At 37.5% G+C, this 22,759-nt stretch overlaps 1 protein-coding gene across 3 annotated transcripts; it reads right to left on the bottom strand.

Annotated features, from left to right (window-relative positions):
• Positions 1-1,731: 1,731 nt before the first annotated feature.
• Positions 1,732-22,378, bottom strand: LOC131157365 (receptor-like serine/threonine-protein kinase ALE2). Of its 3 annotated transcripts, XM_058111450.1 has the most exons (19): positions 21,735-22,378; positions 20,672-20,797; positions 20,383-20,583; positions 20,144-20,293; positions 19,968-20,054; positions 19,790-19,876; positions 14,348-14,476; positions 13,915-14,004; positions 6,611-6,739; positions 6,291-6,512; positions 6,113-6,202; positions 5,922-6,020; positions 5,686-5,793; positions 5,209-5,580; positions 4,821-5,117; positions 4,106-4,495; positions 3,756-3,999; positions 2,691-2,867; positions 1,732-2,599 (listed from the first exon to the last, which is right to left on the bottom strand). In XM_058111450.1, exons 1-19 carry the CDS (start codon positions 21,808-21,810, stop codon positions 2,551-2,553), a joined length of 3,123 nt encoding a protein of 1,040 aa, XP_057967433.1. In that variant the 5' UTR covers positions 21,811-22,378; the 3' UTR covers positions 1,732-2,550. The 3 variants fall into 3 exon arrangements, with proteins under 3 accessions (XP_057967433.1, XP_057967431.1, XP_057967432.1); XM_058111448.1 differs by having other exon boundaries at positions 1,732-2,867; XM_058111449.1 differs by having other exon boundaries at positions 1,732-2,867; positions 20,383-20,550.
• Between the last annotated feature and the right edge of the window lie 381 nt (positions 22,379-22,759).

Below are 22,759 nucleotides of genomic sequence, written 5' to 3'. Positions count from 1 at the left end.
TTAATTTTCATGTAAGCTCATTTTAATGTAGAGTTAATTTGTTTAAGTATTTGGTTAGGTTTAAGACTTTGTTTAAGTTAGTTTTTTTTTTTTTAAGACCTTGTCTAAGTGTAGTTTATTTTTGTTTAAAGACTTTATTTACATTGAGTTTGTTTTTGTTTAAGACTTTGTTTATGTGTAGTCTATTTTTGTTTAGGCCTTTGTTTAAGTTTATCAATTATTGAATGCTTATGATATTAATGAAGTCTTCTGTCTTAGTTCGTTATTTGATTGTTTAAAGAATTGGTTAATTTGCGTGTTTAATCCCGTACTGTTTATTTGAATGATTGAATGGATTGTACTTGATTGGCAAAGTTGGTTGGTTTGTTTAATTGCGTGATAGTTATTTTTCTGTTTAAACATGTTATGTCTTTAGTTTAGGACTTGCTTTGTTTTAATTTCATCACAAACTTTCAAAAATCTCAAGAAATCGAATTTGAACTATGTTCAGTAAATTATTTTTTTATTTTCTCCTTTTTGTTTTAACGCGAGTTTGAAACCAATCTACATTTCCTGAGGAGATAATCTGACCTTTTGGGCTAATTATTATATGACAGAACTCATATACTTGAGATAGCCTTTGCGCTACTCATTTTTAGAGTGAGTCACCTCCTCCAAGTATGCACAAAAATCCTTAAGTCTCTACAATTCTTCTCTCTTTTCCCTTGTAGGTGTGCCCCATGCAAAGTGAAGGGAAATAAATCTAAAAATTCAAATTTGAAATAATATAATTACAATTAGTGAACTACCAAGTCCTCATTCATTACCTAACGCTTGGTAATAATTGGAGCACATGGCACAACCAAAATGATCAATCAATGAGAAGAAAAGAATTTAAAATTTAAATTTGCACTAAGTCAATCAATTGCCCTAGGAGATCAGTCAACCGCCCACAAACGGCACCAAAAACATTCGCGGATGCGCGAAAAAATGAGAAAGAAAGGGACCATTCAAATGCCTTGTGAAAAATTTCTTCTCTTTATTTTATTTTTTTTATTTTTAATTTATACAGTCGAATTATTATTTGTTTGGTCAAAAAATAACCATCAATATTATGGATACTAAAATATTTTGGCAATAGCTTGCCAATACAACTAAAATTCATTAAATTTAATTTTTATTTTTTTTACAAACAACTAAAAATCATCAATAAAAATATAAAACTGACAATATAAACAAATACACTTTCATAGTCTATTTCTTCAATGTACAAAAATGATAATCGAAAATCGAAAACAGAAATAATACCAAATAAGCCCTTTTTTTTTTTTTTTTTTTTTTGTCTTTTGCATGTTTAATAGACAGTGATAATTGATCATATTAAAACAAATAATAAATTTGTTGAGAAATATTAGGCAATTATGCACCCTTCACATATACCTCTTTTTCTTTTAATTAAATTGGGAGACTAATGGAGCCGGAACCCCACAAAGAGGTAGCTCATCCCCATACTAAATCCCTTCCCACTACTTTCCAAGAATAGAACTTGAAACCTCCAATACAAATTTAGTAACTTCTATTAATTTACCAACAAAATAAAGAAAAAACAAAAACAAAAACAATGCAAAACAAAACAAAAAGAGAAAGGGAGAAGACCTGATAGAACAGCCAAATTGCACAACTTCCATCCACAGACAATTAGCATTATTTCTTGTCTTATTTAATTATTTATTTTGGGTGGGAAGACCACAATTATCACATGCAAAAATTTACTGCTTTGAAAAAGGGAAGACCGTTTCTTGATACAAAAATACAATATGTACATGTTAGAAACACAACCTTTCCTTGATCTCAACACACATCATTGGATTGCCAATACAACAAAATTCTAGCAGCCCCAATCCAAAGATCCTACATTTTAGCATTGATTTCACAACCCCAGAAGTTCGAGTTTTTGACAATGAAAGACTTTGATCAAGACATGCCCTTTTCACTGCTTATTGAGGTTATTCCAACGTGGATTTGAATCTTTTCCAAAATGGCTGCAAAAGTTGTCACTCTTCATCAATGGCTTTTCTCATTTCCCAGCTCGATAACCCAAACAAGCCATTTCTGCTTGGATGACTAACCGCATGCCTGCTTCAGAATCGTAGAAGAATTAAAATCCATTCTTCTCAAAAAATAATTTTCAGAACTTTTAATGGGATCCTGGCTGAAACCTGAACATGACTGCATGTTCACTCAGACTACCCCTAGATAACCTTCTCATTGCCTGCAGGAACCGCCTGCCCCTCCCGGTTCTCAGAGGACCTGAACTAGAGTGCCTTCTAAATGACCCAGATGCCTGCCTCCCAATTCTAGCTGATGTACTGAATATATCTGAAACCGAAAGCCCCATCTCAACATCAGCACCAGAATCATAGTTAGGAACCGAGTACTGTGATTGTAAAGGATCCAGCAACCTTCCTGAACCAGTACTGACCCTAGTGTCCAAATCAATGGAGAGGTCCTCTTGGCTACAACTTCCTGATCCCGTTTCTTTTGTCTCATCACACTCGTTGCATACTAGTTTCAAGGCCTGGACAACTTCACCCATGAAGGGGCGGTGAGATACCTCGGGCTGCACACACATGGAAGCAATGGCTGCCACTTTAGAAACACTATCAATAGGGTAATTGGGTCCTAGAGAACAGTCCACAATGATTTCTAACCCTTCTTTACTTATCAGGAGCGGACGGGCCCAGGCGACTAGATTCTCTTGACCAGGTGGCTGTGACATATCTACAGGCTTTCTTCCAGTTAGGAGCTCAAGAAGGACCACTCCATAGCTGTAAACATCACTCTTCACAAGAAGATGCCCCGTCATAGCATACTCTGGAGCGACGTATCTGGATTGAAAAGAAACATTAGGAAACTGAAAAAAGAGATTCAATATTTACACTATCAAATAAAGGAGCCTGAGTCAGTTCTCAATCTACATTTTTTTCTCATTGTTCCTAACATTTTCTTCTTCTACAAGTTTAAAATTGAAAAAAATCCATGACTAATGGATAGTTGGGTAAATTAATATTCCTTGAGAAACTAATCTTTAAGCCCATAACTCTCCCATTATCTACATAATTCCCCCCATTATTTCTTTAAATTTAGAGCTGTACGTTAAGCACACACCACATATTTTTAGATGTAAGCATATATGGTAATAGATGTAAAACAATAGCCTCTAAATAGGAAAGGATGGCAAAATTAGGCATACTAATACTGCCCCTATTCACAACATTTACTTTTTTATGGTTTTTATTTATATATTGTATGCTTTTAAGGGTAGCATAAAGAAGTGATCAGTTGTTAGAATAGATTAACCACCTTGAGAGTTGAGACTAGGATTTAGAAATTATAATGTGGAAATATATCATGTACATATATAGCACTTTTATGGTTTTTATTTATATATTAGTCATATGGAAAAATACTAATATCCTTACTAGTGTGTAACTAATGATTCTAATATTCATTACCCTACAGCTATTTCTTTGGTACCTACTTTTAACATTTTAAAATATCATTGACTAACATCAGAAAATAATTTAATTAAATTATTGAAATAGACAAAATAATAATAATAATAATAATAATAATTAATTCAATGAACAAACTAAATGAGAATATATTCCACTTCCCATCTGTTTGACAAGTAATACTAAAAAAACTAAATCAAATAAAGGCAATACTACCCATGACAGAACCAAATACAGCCCAAAGCAGAAACAACTTCATACCCGAAGGTTCCCATAACGCGTGTTGAGATGTGCTTGTTTTCCTCATCCATAGCAGTTCGAGCCAGACCAAAGTCAGACACCTTCGGCGTAAAATCATGCTCCAACAAGATGTTGCTGGACTTGAAGTCCCTGTGAATGACACGGGGACTTGAATCTTCATGCAGATAGGCTAAACCTCGAGCAGCACCAAGTGCTATCTTTATCCGGGCACTCCAGTCTAATGGATCAGTTTCCCTGTCAACTCCTGAGAGCAACACAAAGGCCACAAAATTGCGAAGAATGTTAGCAAGAAAACAGTAAATAACCCAACCCTAAGAAAATCAATACAAAGCAAAAAATGTTACTACTACCATGCAAATGAGATTCCACGCTGCCATTTGGAATGAGTTCATAAACCAAGCAGCGGCTGCGCTCCTCCGTGCATATACCTATCAATTTGACCAAATTTCTGTGATGAAGGCGGCTAAGCATCTCAACTTCAGCCAGAAACTCCCGACCACCCTGCTGATCATCTCTCTTGAGAACCTTGACTGCCACTTTTGTCCCATCTTCAAGAGAACCACTATAAACACGCCCAAAGCCACCCTCCCCAAGGATTCTAGAAGCATTGAAGTTATCAGTGGCTCTCTCAATCTCACTAGCACTGAAAGTCTTAGCAGATCCTGCATAAGTTGCAATGCTAGATGCGAACGATAATGAAGCAGAACTGGCCATGCTTCCAACCATAGACCCAGCAGTACCTGCATTTTTTTTTAAAAAAAAAATGATATCAAAGAAAACAAAAATTCTATTGGTATCACAATCAACAGAATGCTGCACTTAAGATGATTGGATTGGGACAAATAAGTACATGTTACATGCACAATAGGTAAATGAAAATATTACTCATTTAAAACTTAAAAAAAATTATTTTCTAAACATAATCATTTGAACAGATTTTTTGGATTTTATATGCTTAGGGCCATCTTGAGCAATTCACTCCATCAAATGCTCTAATCAAGGCCAACAAGACTGTTTAACCAGACTGACTGGCTTTGGCATGAATGGAATGGTGATCAGTGTTACCTGATGGTCTTGAAAGGGAAGGTAGAAAAGCCAGTGGCGTTTGCTCCGATTGGGAAACACAATCTCTACGTCTGAAAAGTAAAATCCAGGCAGCCGCAGAAAATAAAACAGCAGCAATGATCGCTGACAAAACTATAATAGCAATAATGCTGCCACTAAGCCCATCCTTATGCCGTCTGCTTTGCACATCAACTCCCAGGGGCTGTATCGTCCTCCCATTATTATCATGCCCAGAATATGGCCCATCATCTACCATAGTAAGGCTAGAAGGTACCATTGGTGGTGAGGGGGGTAGACCTATGAATGCAGTAGTGCAATATGAATATTAGCATTTGAAATAAAACATTAAAAAAAAATTCTTTTATAAAAAAGAGATTAATAGATATACCTGGATAGTGCACATATAATACCTCATAATTACCAAAAAAGGAATCCTTGATGGCAACTTGCTTGTGCCAGAATCTCTGATATGTCAAAAATGCGGTGGTGTTATCAAATTTTTCACCAAGGGGTACCAAATCAATGAGGACGATTGTCTTCTCTGCTTGCTGGCTGGCTGCATTGGCTCCTATGATACGGACTTGACTTTGCTTCATAAAAACACCAGCAGCAATTTCCTGGGCCAATTCTGAAACCAAAGGGAAGAAGGTATAAAGAGGAACACTGAGTCGCAGTGCAACTTGCATGGGCCAGACGCAGCCACAAGGAGACCCAGGTGGAGTATTTGTTAATGGCTCTGTACACATAATTGATGTACAATCTGCAAACAAGATCAAATTTGTTTTACATTTTTTAAGTGACTAAAGAACATTATAGATTGAGAGGAGATGGCAGGATTCTGAGCAAAAACATAGTGTTTGCGTACCTTCGTTAGGAGGTGGAGGTGGAAATCCTTGAAATGGTGGCATGAGTGATGTCTTTGGATTCCTTAGCGAAGAACCAGAAGGAGCAATTCTAGGGGAAAGAAAGGGAACTTGCAAAATGCGAGAATATTCCATCAATCAGACAATAACAAAAAATATAAGATCTCAAGAATATTTATTTATTTCATCAAAGTTTCTTTTTTTTTTCGGGGGAGGGTGGGGTGGGGTTTCTCCTTACATTTGGTGTGACCAGATGAAGCTGTTGAAGATGGTGAATGTGCAGGTTCAGGTAAAACACGGGGTGGAGAGATGGAAGGAGATGGGGAGACAGTATAGTCTGCCATTAAGGAACAATGTCAGAAGTTCAAATAACCATTTAAGTTCACTGTTTGCACCCAATCTGATCAAGTTTATAGAGTATTAAGGAACCTGGATTCACCGGTGAAGGAGCATGGTGCCTTCGCCCACTGTGTGATGGTAATTTAGGAGCATGCAAAGGAGCAGGGGGGATTACTGGACCTTTATGATTTGAGAAAGAGAATGAGAAGATTTTGTCAAGAATATCTTATCAAATATAAAAAAATATTCTCAAGTATAAATATTGAACCTTTTTGTGTTGAACCCGGCTTAAAACCCAGATACGATGATGCAGGAGCAGGGCTGGGGATTTTGTTCTTTCTGCTATGGTGCCAATAAAATGATTCTGGCTGAGAAGATAAGGGAGGATGAGATTCTTTGTTTGGAGGAGTTACTGTAGATGAAAAAGGAGCACGAGCAGGATAAGAGTGCCTCATGGCTTTGTGCCTCATGGCTTTGTGCCTTGAAGGAGCTAAAACAGGAAAAGAACCAGCATATTAGATTAACAGAGTTTCAACATTCTAGATGATAATGCTTCCTATGAGAAACAATCATGGTTTTGATATATACCTTTGGTCGGAGAATGATTACTGAGAGATGATCTAGTCATTATTTCATTTGGAGGTGCGGCAACTGGTACTCCGTTTCTTTTCCAATGGATGCTGGGGGAAAGAGTTGATGTAGGAGATACATCAGCCTCTGAAACATTGATGAGTGCACAAAAGAGTCAGTAATTATCAAAATATCACCACTTAAAAACCCTCGGTTTTGTTTGGGAGCATGGATTTCAAGTCTTGGTTTTGGATTTGTGTGGTTTGGACAAACTCGACACAATTTTGTGCTGCATTTTAAATCCACACATATCCAAATCCAAGGTTTGAACTGCAAGCTCCCAAGCATAGGGAAAGGATATTCAATGATTAAATGTTCAATTTCATAATTTGAAGTAATACATTTGTCACACAAACAGATTAGTTGCTTTCAGAAACACCTAGTTGTCATCTGTTTCAGAATGAACTTGTAGATTTATACTTTTGTTTGTCACCATAAGATGGGTATGAAACAGTTATTAGTTATCAGGAGGGCAGACCTACAGGATTGAAATTGCAAGAGCAATAACTCAGAACCTAATTGTACTCTCGCTGGATGAAGCAACAAGCGCTCTTGATGTACAATCAGAGCAAGTTGTCCAAAAAGCACTGGATCGAATCATGGTTGGGAGGACTATGCACATCAACTTAACACAACAAAGAAGCAGCACTCCATTGCCTTTCATCACAGATGGAAAGGTCATAGAGAACCTATGCAAAGCTCAAAAATCAGCGGGGTGCCTTCTTCAACTTTGTCAATCTTCAAAACATAGATGCACCCAACTCTTTGTAATAGTGTATTGGTAAGTCTGGATATTGGGGATTCATATTGGCTATTGCTATTTTGGAAACCCAAGTTACAATTAACACAACTCTCTTGAAGGCATCTTATGGTAACTCCGCAATATTTTCTACTAGCCGACAATGTTTTGTATAGAATTGCAATGGTGACTATAATCATGGCAACATAGCAGGCAACGAGCTTTCAAGAAATGAAGAAGATTCTTTTGAATCATCAATTATGCTCTTACTTGCCCCTAGTGCCTTCACTGCATTAACGACATGCCAATTTGGTAGCAATAACATGTCTCAATACTCCATATGCAGGGACAAAGCTAGAAAGTTACATTTGAAGGGCTGAAATAGCAGATAATAAAGATAAGAAAAACTAATTATAACATTTATGGTAATAGTAAAATATGTAAAATAAAGATAAAGAACTGAAGTAGGATATTTATAGAATATTTATATTTATTGTATATTTAATTTTGTGTTACTTTCAAGTAAATAGAGCAAGTTATTTATATTAGAGTAAAAAGAAATAATAAATACATAGTAAAAGAAATTTAAAAATATTAATATAACGCAAGACAGTGTTTGCAGAAAGACTAGCTATGTTGCTACCTGTTTGACTAGTGTATACAATGATCATTTGACACACACACAGTGCATGTACAATTTATCTTTTTAAAAATTTTAATATAATTAATAATTTAATTATAATTTAATTTTGACTACTTTTATAATTTAATTAAAATATTTTTCAATGTCTCTAACATTTAATCTCCATCTCCTTCCAACCACGAATTATAGTAAGTTGACGGCAATTATAATTTTTTATTGGAATTTAAATTTGTTACAAAGATATTTGAGGATGTTAAAAATTAGACGTCAAAGGAAATGGACTTAAGAAATAGTTATGAGTTAGTTATGAAATATTTGTCAATAGAAGGCCATAAATTATGCCTTGTTAATAGCTATTAATCTAGGTTGTATATACTTTCATAAATAGGAGATGAGATTTAGCTTACCGTGTATAGCTTCCTAAAATCACTCTATGTAAATTAGCTGGCTTAGCTTATATAGCTTCATAAGATCACTTTGTGTAATTAACATGTACAGATTTAAGTTTCCTTGTATAACTAGCAGTCTTGCCTATATAATGAAAGACCTCAAATGAGAGGACAATTCGACCCATTCTGTCATGATATCAGAGCCATTCTCTAATAAATCTCAAACCTAGTTTTCTCAGTCATAGCCTCCGTACTTGCGGAGAAGTCGGATAATGTTTGTGTCAAATTCACTGGCAAAAATTATGCTGCTTGGGAGTTTCAATTGGAGACCTTTCTCAAGGGTAAAGAGCTGTGGGGACATATAGATGGCAGCAGCAAAGGGGATCATCTACTGCGGAAAGGTCTGTGGCCGACAAGGCAGCTTGGGATGCCAAAGATAATCAAATCATGTCCTGGATTCTTGGTTCTATGGAGCCACATCTGATTCTTTCTCTGCGTCCTCATAGGTCTGCAAAGGCTATGTGGAATTATCTCAAGCAAGTCTATAACCAAGACAACAATGCCAGGCGCTTCCAGCTTGAGTTGGCCATTGCTAACTATACTCAAGGGGTCTATCAGTTCAAGACTACTAGTCTGGTTTTCTGATTTTGTGGAATGATTATTCCGACCTTGTTACATCCATGGTCTCTGCAGAAGGATTGGAGGCAGGATTGGCGACAGTACAACACGTACACAAAACCAGCCAAGGAGACCAATTTGTAATGAAATTGAGGCCTGACTTTGAATCTATTCGTGCCTCTCTAGTAAATAGAGATGATGTTCCAACTCTGGAAGCCTGTTTTGGAGAACTCTTGTGTGAGGAACAACGCCTCAATACTCACAATATTATGGAGCAGTCTCATGTTGCTTCTAATACTGTCTCAGTTGCCTATGCCCCCAACTGTCCTCAGAAATTTTGTAATTAGTACAAGCAGCCAGGGCACATTATTAAGGACTGTACTATTCGTCCTTCACGCTCCAACAAGATCTATCATGCTGTTGTTACTGGTGACTTACAGCCAGCTGTTCCTGCTACTACTGCTGCAACTTCCGCTGTTGCTTTACAGCCTCCAGCACCTTTTCTAACTCGAGAAACAGTGCAATAAATGATTGTGAGTGCATTTTCAACATTGGGTCTTCAAGGTACTGGTTCTTCATCTCCCTCTTGGATCTTAGACTCGGGTGCTTCTAATCATATGACTAATTCTCTCCATAATAAGTAATGTCAGAGAATATTGTGGCTCTTCACATATTCAAATAGCCAATGGTAGTGCTCTACCCATTGTGGCAGTTGGTGATGTATCTTCTTCCTTTTAAGGATGTTCTTGTATCACCTAATCTCTCTGCGAATTTAGTTTCTGTTTGCCAGCTTGTGGATCAAAATTATGATGTATGTTTTACTCATGGTCGTTGTGTTGTGCAGGATCAAATGTCAGGGCAGTTGATAGCAAAGGGGCCTAAGCATGGACATCTCTTTTCTCAACAACTACCTGTTCCACAAAGCTTACCTTTTTTCTCTGTACTGTCTTTACTTTGTAATAAGTCTAGAGTGTCAAATGAAGCCTGGCATAAGCGCCTTGGTCATCCTAATTCTAGTGTTCTATCTTATATGTTGAAATCTGGTCTATTGAATAATAAAGAGCATTCTTCTTCCACTATGTTTCCTGGTTGTGCAACTTGTAAACTAGGCAAAAGTAAGACTTCACCCTTTCCTTTTGAAGGAAGTAAAGCCACCCACAGTTTTGAGTTCATTCATAGTGATGTCTGGGGTATTAGTCCTATTATTTCTCATGCCCAATACAAATATTTTGTGGCATTTATCGATGACTACAGAAAATATACATGGGTGTATTTCTTGCGGCACAAATCAAAAGTTTTTCATATGTTCAAACTGTTCTTAGCTCTTGTCAACACTCAATTTTCAGCTGCTGTTAAAATTCTTCAGTCCGACTCGGGTGGGGAATGTATGTCTAACGAGTTCCAATCTTTCTTGCAATCTAAAGGTATTATCTCTCAACGTTCTTGTCCATATACTCCAGAACAAAATGGAGTAGCTGAATGATAGAATCGTCATCTTTTAGATGTTGTCCAGACCAGGCTCATTGAGTCTTCAGTCATCCTATGTTTTGGGTAGAAGCACTTACCACAGCAACCTTACTTATAAATAGACTTCCTTCCCAAGTTTTGGATTTCGAGTCTCCATATTTCAGGCTTTATCATCACAATCCTACCTATACAAATCTTCACATTTTTTGGGTGTGTATGCTTTATGCATCTTCCCCCACCGGACAGAAACAAGCTTTCTGCCCAATCCATCCATTGTGCCTTCTTGGGATATAGTGTCACACAAAAGGGTTATTTATGCTATGATCCAAACTCTAATCAGGTTCGTGTTTCAAGGAATGTGCTATTTTTCTAAAATTAATGGTTCTTTCCTATGTCTTCCTCACCGGCGTCTTCCGTTGCTTTCTTGCCTTCTTTGATGACATGTTGAAAGGTTCCAGCCAGGCATGGTATACCAGCGGAGACCTCCAGTGCTGCCCCTTCTGCTCCTGTCTTGCCTAGAGTATCTGGTCCTCCTGACCGTAATGGATTCCCGTCACGTATGGTAGGTACTACTACTTCTGCACTGTCTGCCACTCTATCTTCTATTGCTATTCCTACTGGTTACTCACAGGCAGTCAAAGGGAAATGCTGGCAGCAGGCCATGCAGGAGGAACTATGTGCTCTTGAGGCTAATAAGACTTGGAAAGTGGTGGATTGTCTTGCAGGTGTGACTCCACTTATATGTAAGTGGGTCTATTCTATTAAGGTTAAGTCTGATGGTAGTTCAGCAGTGTGCAAGTTGCATCGCTCCTTGTATGGTCTCAAACAGGCCCCTCGTGCATGGTATGAGAAATTTACTTCTACCCTACTCAAGTTTGCTTTTCTCAAAAGCAAGTATGATGCATCTTTGTTTCTTCGCAAAACTGAGATTGGTGTTGTCATTCTCTTGGTGTATGTTGACGACATAATCATCACGGGTACTGATTCGGTTTTTATCTCCCAACTAAAGCAGTATTTACAGGACTCTTTTCACATGAAGGATCTGGGATCTCTTACGTATTTTCTTGGTCTAGAAATTACTGCTGGTTCACATGGTATTTTTCTGTCACAACACAAGTATGCCCAGGATTTGGTGGCTGCTGCTGATCTCCAGGACTCTAACCCCTCTTGATACTCCCATGGAACTTAATCTCCAGCTGCGCAAAGAAGAGAGTGACTTGTTATCAGACCCTGTAGCCTATTGTACGCTGGTTGGCAGCTTGGTCTATCTTACAATTACTAGACCTGATATTTCATATGCAGTCCAACAGGTTAGTCAGTTCATGGCTTCATATGGCTGTAGTTCGACAAATCATTCGCTATGTCCAAGGCACAGCTTTGTGGGGACTTTTCTATCCTTCTGGTACTTCACTTGATCTTGTAGCATATAGTGATGCTGATTATGCCAGGTAGTGACACTCGACCTTCTACTACGGGTTGGTGTATGCTTCTTGGCCTGGCTCTTATTTCTTGGAAAAGCAAGAAACAGGACCGTGTTTCTAAGTCCTCTACTAAGTCCAAATATAGGGCCATGTCCCAATTTGCGCTGAGATACATTGGCTCTGAGGGCTATTGGCTGCACTTGGCTTCTTTCCAAGTGGTCCTATTTCTCTTCATGCAGATAATACTAGTGTCATTCACATTTCAGCCAATCCCATCTTACATGAACACACTAAATATATCGAGGTTGATTGCCACTTCATCCGTGAGGCGTTTGAAGCTCATACTATCTCTTTTCCTCATGTGTTTAGCAATCTTCAAGTGGCAGATATTTTCACCAAGGCTCTCACACGGCAATGGCGTAATTTTCTTACAAACAAACTGATGCTTATGGATAACCCACATCAATTTGAGGGGGGATGTCAATAGAAGGCCATAAATTATGCCTTGTCAATGGCTATTAATCTAGGTTGTATATACTTTCGTAAATAGGAGAGGAGATTTAGCTTACCATGTATAGCTTCCTAAAATCACTCCATGTAAATTAGTTGGCTTACCATATATAACTTCCTAAGATCACTCTGTGTAATTAACATGTACAGATTTAACTTTCTTTGTATAACTAGTAGTTTTGCCTATATAATGAAAGACCTTCTCAAAAGAGAGGACAATTCGAACCATTCTGTTAATATTGATATATTAGTTTTTAAGTATTAATGATTGGGTGGAGGGCACCCATGACTAAAGACATTCATGTTGCAGATGTCTAATACTTTTTTATTGGAAAATGCTATTCATACTCCAAATTCGTACTCAAAGTATAAACTCCATTATATGGTGCTTATTATGTTATGTTATGGTCTCAATTTTAAAATATTTCTTAATTTTAAGAAATCAATATTTCATGATAAAATGCTATATCAAAGCGACAAACAAATTTTTTGGGATTTTTCTGTCTTTACTTAATTTTCTTAGAAAATTAATTAATTCATTAATTTTATTTGTATATATATGTAATTTAATTAAATTTTTTTCTACGTCAACCAATATTTATGACGTTAAAGATTAGACACCAAAAGAAGAGTTATAGGCAATTTAAAATTAATTGAGTTAACAATGATAAACCAAGCCTTAAGTCCCACTAGGTGGGGTCGTTTGCATGAATCCTTTTTTGCCAATTTACACAATAAATAAATATATAGTTATAAACTAACAAAATGATATATAATATTTTCTTATTACTTTAAGTTTTTTTCTATTTAAATAATACTTTTACACAAATAATTTAGGAGAATAAAAAGTTCATACCAAAGTAGGAAATAGATCTTTTTATGAATGTGTAGATTAGAATACAAATAATGCTAAATGCACTTGGACCACCATATAATTAATTTACAAATTTTATCAATATTTTTGTACAATATTAAGAAATAAAATATTATAATTTTAAGGGAGCAACATTTTATATATATATATATATGTGTGTGTGTGTGTGTGTATGTATACACACACACACATTGTCATTAGAGGTATTAGAACGTTAGAAGAATAGAAGGCCAAGGCCCCTGCCTGCCCCCTTTCCCTTTGTATCTGTCCATATGGTAGGACAATAGAGCTAAAATCCTCCGTACTGCAAAGATTAGCAAAAGAGCAACAAGTACCGGAAAAAACCCAATAAATCCCGAATCAAAATTACCCCCATGACTCAAAAGTTTCCCAAATAGTACTAATTTCCCAACACCATGATCATACATGCAGTAGAGCATAAATGCTCACAGAGCTTACTCAAAGTTTGCTTGTTTGCTATATATAGAAATTTCGTGTCAAATTAGAGATGTTTCCAGTAATTTGAACATTTGCACATTTATTGAGGTGCCTGATCAGCTTACACTCAAGTCAGATCCAGTTTCTAGGAGTATTGAGGTACCTGGATTCAGCAGTGAAGGAGCATGGTGCCTTCGTCTACTCTTTGATGGTAATCTTGGAGCATGCAGAGGAGCAGTAGGGACAACTCCACCTTTACAATTTGACAGAGAGAGAGAGAGAGAGAGAGAGAGAGAGGATTTTGTCAAGTTTTTGTTGAAAAACATAATAAAACCATACGAAATGCTAAACCTCTTTGTTTTGAAGCCGGAATAAAACCCAGATACGATGATGCAGGAGCAGCACTGAGGATTTTGTTCTTTGCATGATGGTGCCAATAGAATAAGGTTGGGGGGAGAAGATAAGGGGGGATGAAATTCTTTGTTCGGAGGAGTTGTGATACATGAAAGAGGAGAGTGAACAGTACTAGACTGCATCATGGCTTTGTGCCCTGCATCAATGCTTCCTGTAAGAAGATATTGCAGTTTGTAATTTACCTCTAGAAGGAGAAGGGTGAACAAGAGATGATCTATTCATTATTTCATTTGGAGGTGCTGCAACTGGTATTCTATCTCTTTTCCAATGGATGGTTGGGGAAAGAGTTGATGATGGAGATGCATCAGGGACTGTAACATTGATCAGAGCATAAAAAATTTCAGTAATTATCAAAATATCACACTTAAAAACCCAAATAATATTCAGAGATGAAATTTTCAATCTAATAAAAATTTAAAGTCAATACATTTGTCACAGAAACAAATTTAGTTGCTGAATATTCAGTTATTGCCTGTTTGAGAATGAACCAGTACAATTATACTTCTTTAGGCCAATGAAAGATGGGTATGAGACAGAGTGTAGAGGGAGAGGAGTTCAATTATCAGGAAGGCAGAAAAAGAGGATTGCAATTGCATGAGCAATAATTCAGAACCTAATTTTTTTTCTCACTGGATGAGGCAACAAGTGTAATTGATGTGCAACTGGAGCAAGTAGTCCAAGAAGCACAGAATGAAATCATGGTTGGAAAGACTACATTCGTGGTTGCACATTGACTTACCACAATAAAGAAGCAGGAATCCATTGCCTGCATCGCAGATGGAAAGAATATAGAGCAAGGAACCTTTGCACAGCTCAATAACCAGCACGGCACCTTCCTTAACTTTGCTTATCTTCAAAACATAGATGGACACACTTGAACTCTCTGTAATAGTGTATTGGTAACTCTTGACATTGGAGATTCAGATTAGATATTGTGCTACTTAGGAATTCCAAATTACAATTAGGCTAACCATGCTCATGTACAAGTGTCTCCACTCTTTTGATAGATTTTTATTGTGACCGTGCAAAATTTCCATTAGCCCACCATGTTTTGCATAGCATTTGTAGTTGTAAGATCATGGCTGTCACGGCAAATAACTAGCTTTAATGTTGTTTATGGTATAGCTCTTATACTTGGGGTTTATAAACAAAGGGAAGGAAAAACATATGGATGCTTCTTGGTGTGGTGTAGCAGCAAGGACTCGTCGATGAGTGCCCTATGCTCATAGATGAGTAGATACCAAGAGCCAAAAATTCTCAGAGTTGAAGACTTGTCGACGAGAGGATAGACAAGTCAATGAGTGGGCTTCTTTGGCTCGTCAACGAATCCCCTGTACTCGTCGATGAGTGCACCTGGGCTGCGAGCAGTGTTTTTTGAATTTTGAATTTGAATGCTGAGGTGGTTGGGTAATTGGAGGGAAACCTCCGAGGGATTGTTATATATGTCATTTTGGGCATGTATTGATAGAGAGAGAGAGATCATTGTGAAGTGTATTGTGTACTTTTAACATTTCTTTAGTGAAATTGTTTGTGTCATTACATCCGTGGATGTAGGCTTTGCCGAACCACATAAATCTTCTTGTTGTTGTTCTCGTTGATTATCATTATCTAGTTGTGTTTCATTTACTTGTTGTATTTATTCCACTATGCATCCTATTTATCTGATTCATATTACAATAAATTGGTATTAGAGCGATTGTTGTTGTCATGGCATCAGGATCGTCTTCTACAAGATTTGACATTGTCAAATTCGATGGAACCGGAAATTTTGGTTTATGGCAGAGGAGAGTCAAGGATATTCTTGTGCAATAAGGAATGGCTAAGGCTCTATTTGATGTTCAACTGGAAGGAATGGATGAGGCAGCATGGAGACATTTGAAAGCAAAGGCCGCTCCTACAATACGCTTGAAAGATAGGTGGATGAGTGCGATAATTAAGGAGATGGAATCATTACATAAAAACCAAACTTGGAATTTGGTGGAACTTCCAAATAGGAAGAGACCGATAGATTGCAAATGGGTATATAGGAAGGAGGAAGCAATTTCAGAAAAGGAATGAGAGAAATTCAAGGCACGGTTGGTGGCAAAAGGATACTCACAGAAGAAGGGGATAGATTATGATAAGATCTTTTCTCCAGTGGTCCGACATACTTCTATCAAAATTGTGTTGGGGTTGGTAACCCATTATGATTTTCATTTGGAACAAATGGATGTGAAGACGGCGTTTCTTCATGGTGACTTGGAGGAACAAATCTACATGGTACAGCCGGAGGGATTTATTGAACCAGGGAAAAAAAATTTAGTTTGTAAGTTGAAGAAATCTCTTTATGGGCTGAAACAGTCTCCAAGGCAATGGTATAAACGGTTTGATTCTTACATGATCAAGATTGGCTACAAAAGATGTGAATATGACTGCTGCGTATATGTAAACAAGCTTGAGGATGGTTCTCTCATTTTCTTGTTATTGTACGTTGATGACATGTTGATAACTACAAAAGATTTAACTGAGGTGAATCAATTAAAGGACCTGATGTATAAGGAATTTGACATGAAAGAACTTGGGGTGGAGATTCGCCGAGACATAACTACAGGGAGATTATGGCTATCTGAGGGCGGTTATGTGCATAAAGTGTTGGAGAGGTTTAGCATGACTTATGCAAAACCGGTGTTTACACCTCTAGCAAATCATTTTAAGTTGTCTACTGCAAGTTGCCCAAGTACGGATGAGGAAATCCAGGACATGTCAAAGGTCCCCTATGCTAGTGCTATGGGGAGTTTGATGTATGTCATGGTGTGTATGAGGCCAAATTTGTCTCATGCTGTGAGCGTGGTAAGTATGTTTCTCTCTAATCCAGGAAGACAGCATTGGGAAGTTGTCAAATCGATAATTAGATACTTACGGGGTACATTGGAATATGACATCATGTTCGGCAAACAACAGGATTGTCCTTCAGTTATGGGGTTTGTAGATGCTGATTATGCTGGAGATATGGATGACAGAAGGTCTACAACGGGATATGTATTTACCCTTGTAGCAAGATCGGTATGTTGGAGATTCATGGTACAGTCTCTGGTAGCATTATCCATGACTGAGGCGGAATATATGGCAGTTGCCGAAACTGCAAAGGAAGCCTTATGGCTTACCAGTTTAGTCAGAGAGCTAAGGTACCAGCGAGATGGAGTGGTACTGCATTGTGATAGTCAGAGTGTCATTTACTTGGTGAAGAATCAGATATACCATGCTAGAACCAAGCACATTGATGTGAGGTTCCATAGGGTTCGAGAATTGATTGCTTCGGGTGAGCTTGTGTTGGAGAAAGTTCACATGTTTGAAAATGCAGCGGGTATTCTAACAAAATCGGTTACTTCTAAGAAGTTCAAGCATTGCTTGGACTTACTCTATGTCTCCAATTGATAGAAGGGAGACAAACCCAACCGAGCGATTCAAGTTCAAGGTGGAGCATTTGGACATGCTTTTCAGGATTCTCCTAAAGCGCGTATAATCGCCAAGGTGGAGATTGTTGTTTATGGTATGACTCTTATACTTGGGGTCTATAAACAAAGGGAAGGAAAAACATATTGATGTTTCTTGGTATGGTGTAGCAGCAAGGACTCGTCGACGAGTGCCCTGTGCTCGTCAACAAGTAAATACCGAGAGCCAGAAATTCTCAGAGTTGAAAACTCGTTGACGAGAGGATAAACTAATTGACGAGTGGGCTTCTTTGGCTCGTCGACGAATCCCCTGTACTCGTCGACGAGTGCGCCTTGGCTGCGAGCAGTGTTTTTTGAATTTTGAATTTGAATGCTGGGGTGGTTGGGTAATTGGAGGGAAACCTCTGAGGGATTGTTGTATATGTCATTCTGAGCATGTATTGACAGAGAGAGAGATCATTGTGAAGTGAATTGTGTACTTTGACATTTCCTTAGTGAAATTGTTTGTCATTGCTTCCGTCGATGTAGGCTTTGCCAAACCACGTAAATCTTGTTGTTGTTGTTGTTATTCTCGTAGATTATCATTCTCTGATTGTGTTTCATTTACTTGTTGTATTTATTCCACCGTGCATCCTATTTATCTTATTCATATTACAATATTTAAGAAATGAGAGGATTCTTTTCAAATCATCAATTAGGTTCTACATTGCCCCTAGTGCCTAAAACACAATGATGGAGCAACTGGGCCAGAAGTATAAGGCAAAACCCAATAACTGCCAAAACAATGCTAGCAGCCCCATGAGTCAAATGTATCCCAAATATTACTTTTTTGCAAACCTCATGATTACACGTCCAGTACAAAGGCATGCTATTCAGAAGCATAAACCCTCATGAGTCCATCACCCAAAGTTTGCACACACACACGCACACAAGCACACAAACATACATGTCTAACCAATTTCAAATATACAAATCTATAGAGAATGATAAGAACCAAAAGATCAGAGTCTCTAGACGAGAAGCAATTTAGAAATTCTGTATAAAACTAAGATAATTTGAACTGTAATCAGGAATGAAGAAAATTGACAGGTACAAAAAATAAGGAGTACAAGGGCCTAGAAGGAGCTAAAACAGAGAAACAACCAGCTTATTAGATTTTAAAATTTTCACTTTTCTAGCTGACAGTGCTTCCCATGAGAAGAAATCACGACTTTGTGATATGCTTTTGTAGGAGAATGGTTAACAAGTGATGATCTATTCATTGTTTCATTTGGAAGTGTGATGCAGCATGCATGGAGGAAATAGACTACAGAAGTTTAAATCGATTAAGTGGCCAAGCACTAACAAAGCAGCAATTTTTCAGAAAATATTTACTAATGCTTCACTGCAGCAGCACTACATCAAATTTTCAAAACTGGTATTCCATTTATTTTCCAACAGATGCTTCAAGAAAGATTTGATGCAGGAGATATATCAGGGTTTGTAACATTGATCAGTGCATAAAGAACTTAAGTAAAATTCAAAATGTTACCACTTAAAACCCGAAGGATATGCAATGATTAATTGTTAAACTTTATAATGATTTATAATAATACATTCACCGTGCAATCATATTATTTTCTAAATACAAAGAAACGAAAGAGGGGTGGGGAAGTAGGAGACGAACTTTGATTGAATAATAGTTACCTTTTTAATGTTGAGAGAAGTACAGTTTATATTGTTTATTAAATGACCTCCTGAATATTTTAATAGAACAGTTGAGTAAAATAAATACGCTCATTTTTAAAGGCTATAAGTTCCAATAGCCATGGGAAATCAAAATGGAATAGCATCAATCTCAAGAGGTAGTCCAATGCCCCTTTGATGTCATTTTTTTGCAAATTTCAGTTCAGGGTCAGCTGAACTCAACAATTTCCTTTTGCCAGTATGATCTATTCCAATCATAGGTTATTGCCATCTTCTCACTTAGTGCCATTTTGCTCCAACTCAACCGGGACAATATTCGAAAGACAAAAGAGCCATTTTTTTCAAGTACCATAATCATAATACAAACACTAGGCCATTTTTAGTTGAAAAATAAAGGTTTCATGAGCATGTGAGAAAATAAAAATGAAAAAATAGGATGGTTTCAAGTGAACTGAGGAGCAACAAACCCTTAAAAGTAAAATATTAAAGCAAAGGTGTAAATGGTACCTGGTGAAAAGTATGAAGGTTCTGAAGGCATGATTGGGTGGATGGCTGGTGAATTCTGTGATTTGTGGGGAGCTGGTGCCACTGGTACTGCAACATTTAAATAAAAACTGAATGCACAGTCAATGGCGAATTGTATTCTAGTTTAACAGAAATTTACATCAGTAATGCAATATGGCACCAGGTAAAATTGACGGTGGCACTCTTGGTCTTGGCATGATTGAGTGGATGTCTTGCTGGGATTTCGTTGGCGGTAGTGCAACTGGCACTGTACTTTGAACCAAAAGGAGCAAAGTTAGAACCAAATTCAATTTGAAAGCTAGTAACAGCACAACTAAACCCCAATCAACTACATACCTGCAGAAGCAATTGGCTTTGAGACGGGGGCCTTATTTTCTGGTACCTTTCTTTGGTGAGGAGATGGTGGCAGTGTTTCCGGCATGATTGGTGGGATGACTGGTGGATTTTGTGTGAATTTAGTTGAAGTTGAAGGTGATGCAACTGGTACTGTGTAGTTAAGCAAAAGCAGCTGATTAGGACAAATTAGAGCTAGAAATATAGTCCAGGCAGAACAAAACCCAGATCAAGTTGCATACTTGAAACAATCAGCCTGGACACAGGAGCTCTGTAATCATTTGCCTTTCTTTGTGGAGCTGTTGGTGGTTTGGATGGCACAATTGCTTGAATAGTTTTGGGTGGAGGAGCTAAAGCATAAGCTGGTGATGTTGTAGAAACCTTAATCTTTTGGGGTGTCGGAGCAGATTCTGAAGGAGACAAGAGAAGTGGCGAGTGTGAAACTGGTTGTGAATAGTCAAATCATAAGCTTAGTTTTAACAAATTCAATTATAATTACTGTTTCTCACAGCAGGGATGAAGCAAACTTACCAGTTGGCTGAGATGCTGCACTTGGTACGTTGCTTCTGAATGATTTTTCATGATGGACAATACCACGTTCACCTTCTTCTATGGGAGAAATTGCAGGAAAAGTTGATGGTGCCCTGAGAAATTCAACTGGCCAAGAACAACTTGTGTCCCATAATATTTGTTTAACATTAACTAAATTAAACACTAACTTTAGTTATATTGCCAATAAGAAGATGAATTGTTTCATCATCCAACAGAATTCACAAAATCAAGTTTTCATTTTGGCGACAATTAAAAACAAAAAAGCAATGATTTGTATGACACTGCCAACAATTTGCCTTAATTTCCTATTTGCACTTGGAACTTTGGATCCATCTATGATCTTTGTTACACAATAAATCCGTACATGGATGTATTCATAAAATATTAAAATGTAATGAAGAAGAGACAATTAACTTCTTCAAAACGCATGCTGACTACATGCAATTTTCCAATAAGAATACACAGGGCAGGGCAGCCATAAAAAACCATGTAAGTACCAAAAATACACGCTGTAAGGGTCTTCCTAATATGAAACCTCAGTGAACGGTATAGAATACGAAGCCCAAGCTGGGATAGCTATTGGCATTAAGTGGTATTATTAAATGAACTGATTACTGTGTTAGCTATTGGAGCGGTTTCAAATATTGAACTTCAGAACCTTGGCTCCAAGGCCAAGCTCTAGTGGTGCTCGCATTTTTGAAAAAATTCTACAAGATGATAATGATGCTCAGATAGGCCACATGCCAGCGCTTAACCTATAGAAATTAACTATGTCAGCCCCCCTATATTACAGCAATCAAGCAAAACAAATATTCAATAAAAAGGTTAAACACAAATCCTCTGTGTTCTCCAAGTTTTGTCATATAAAAAAGCATGTTGGCTACAACCCAGATCACTAAATGTTGCAGAAAAAGAAATAATCACCAATCTCACATCTAATTTTCATGATCATCAAATGGGTGAAAAAAAACTATATATATATATATATATATATATATATATAAACTAAAACTGTGACTCTGAAAAGAAAAAAAAAAATTACCTGCAGATCCTTGAATAATCAAAGAAAGGGCACTGAGCTTCATCAGCAACCAAATCACTGGCATCATCATTCTCATCCCATGTAATTCCAAATTCTAAAATTGCCAAGAACAAGCAGGCAACCACCCTCAGGCCTCAACGATGCAAGTGGGGGAAGGGGATTAAAAAGGAACGAAATAATAAAAATCGGAGAAAAAAAAATTAGTGACAATAAAAAGATGGGTGAGTTGAAGCAAGAACAAGGGAGGTTAGCTAGATTAAAAAAGACCCACAAATAGTCAGGAGAAGCAACGAAGAAGAGGAGTTGAACGGAGAGCCCAAAACGGTCTTGGTGAGAAAACCCCAAGCAATAAGTTTGCCAGAGCTTAAGCTCCCAATTAGAAAAATTGGACAGCAGTAAGACGATGGCAATGAAGGGTAGAACCGTTTCCACTGACATGAGTTATCGAAGGCAATAAAACTGACCAATAAAACCCAAATGAAACCAAACAGAGACAGCACTCACAGACCCACAGTGCCCAGTAACAGCCTCCTTTATGAGAGAGGGAGAGAGGGAGCTTGGTGGGTCATGGACTATGGAGGGAGAGAGACATGCAGAGAGAGAAATAGAAGTTAAGATATGTGCTGTTAACCAGTGGGTAGAGAGAGAGAGAGAGAGAGAGAGAGAGAGAGTATTAAAAGCTAGTGGGGCTAAAGATAAGCATTGATTTTTTGTTTTTTAATGGGAATTGGGAATGAACCGACTTAGGAGTTGAAATTCGTGGGACTTGTTTAATTAATTAGTTTGCTCGAGTCCCTTTCCTCATTTTCAGTTGTTCCTGTTTTCCCTGTCATCTGACTCAGAGGAGAGAGAGAGAGAGAGAGAGAGAGAGGGAGAGGCGCACTGCTCGGTGGACGCATCACATATTTTCTCCACAAATCTATTGATGGATTTTTAAGACACATTTACCCCCAAAAATAATATTTTTTTAAAGACACTGAGAGATGCTAGGATACATCTCAGGTACACCAAAGAATATGGTCCAC

This window comes from Malania oleifera, chromosome 6 (assembly GCF_029873635.1).
Source record: "Malania oleifera isolate guangnan ecotype guangnan chromosome 6, ASM2987363v1, whole genome shotgun sequence".
NCBI lineage: Eukaryota > Viridiplantae > Streptophyta > Magnoliopsida > Santalales > Ximeniaceae > Malania > Malania oleifera.
This window is presented reverse-complemented; position numbering and strand designations above follow the sequence as displayed.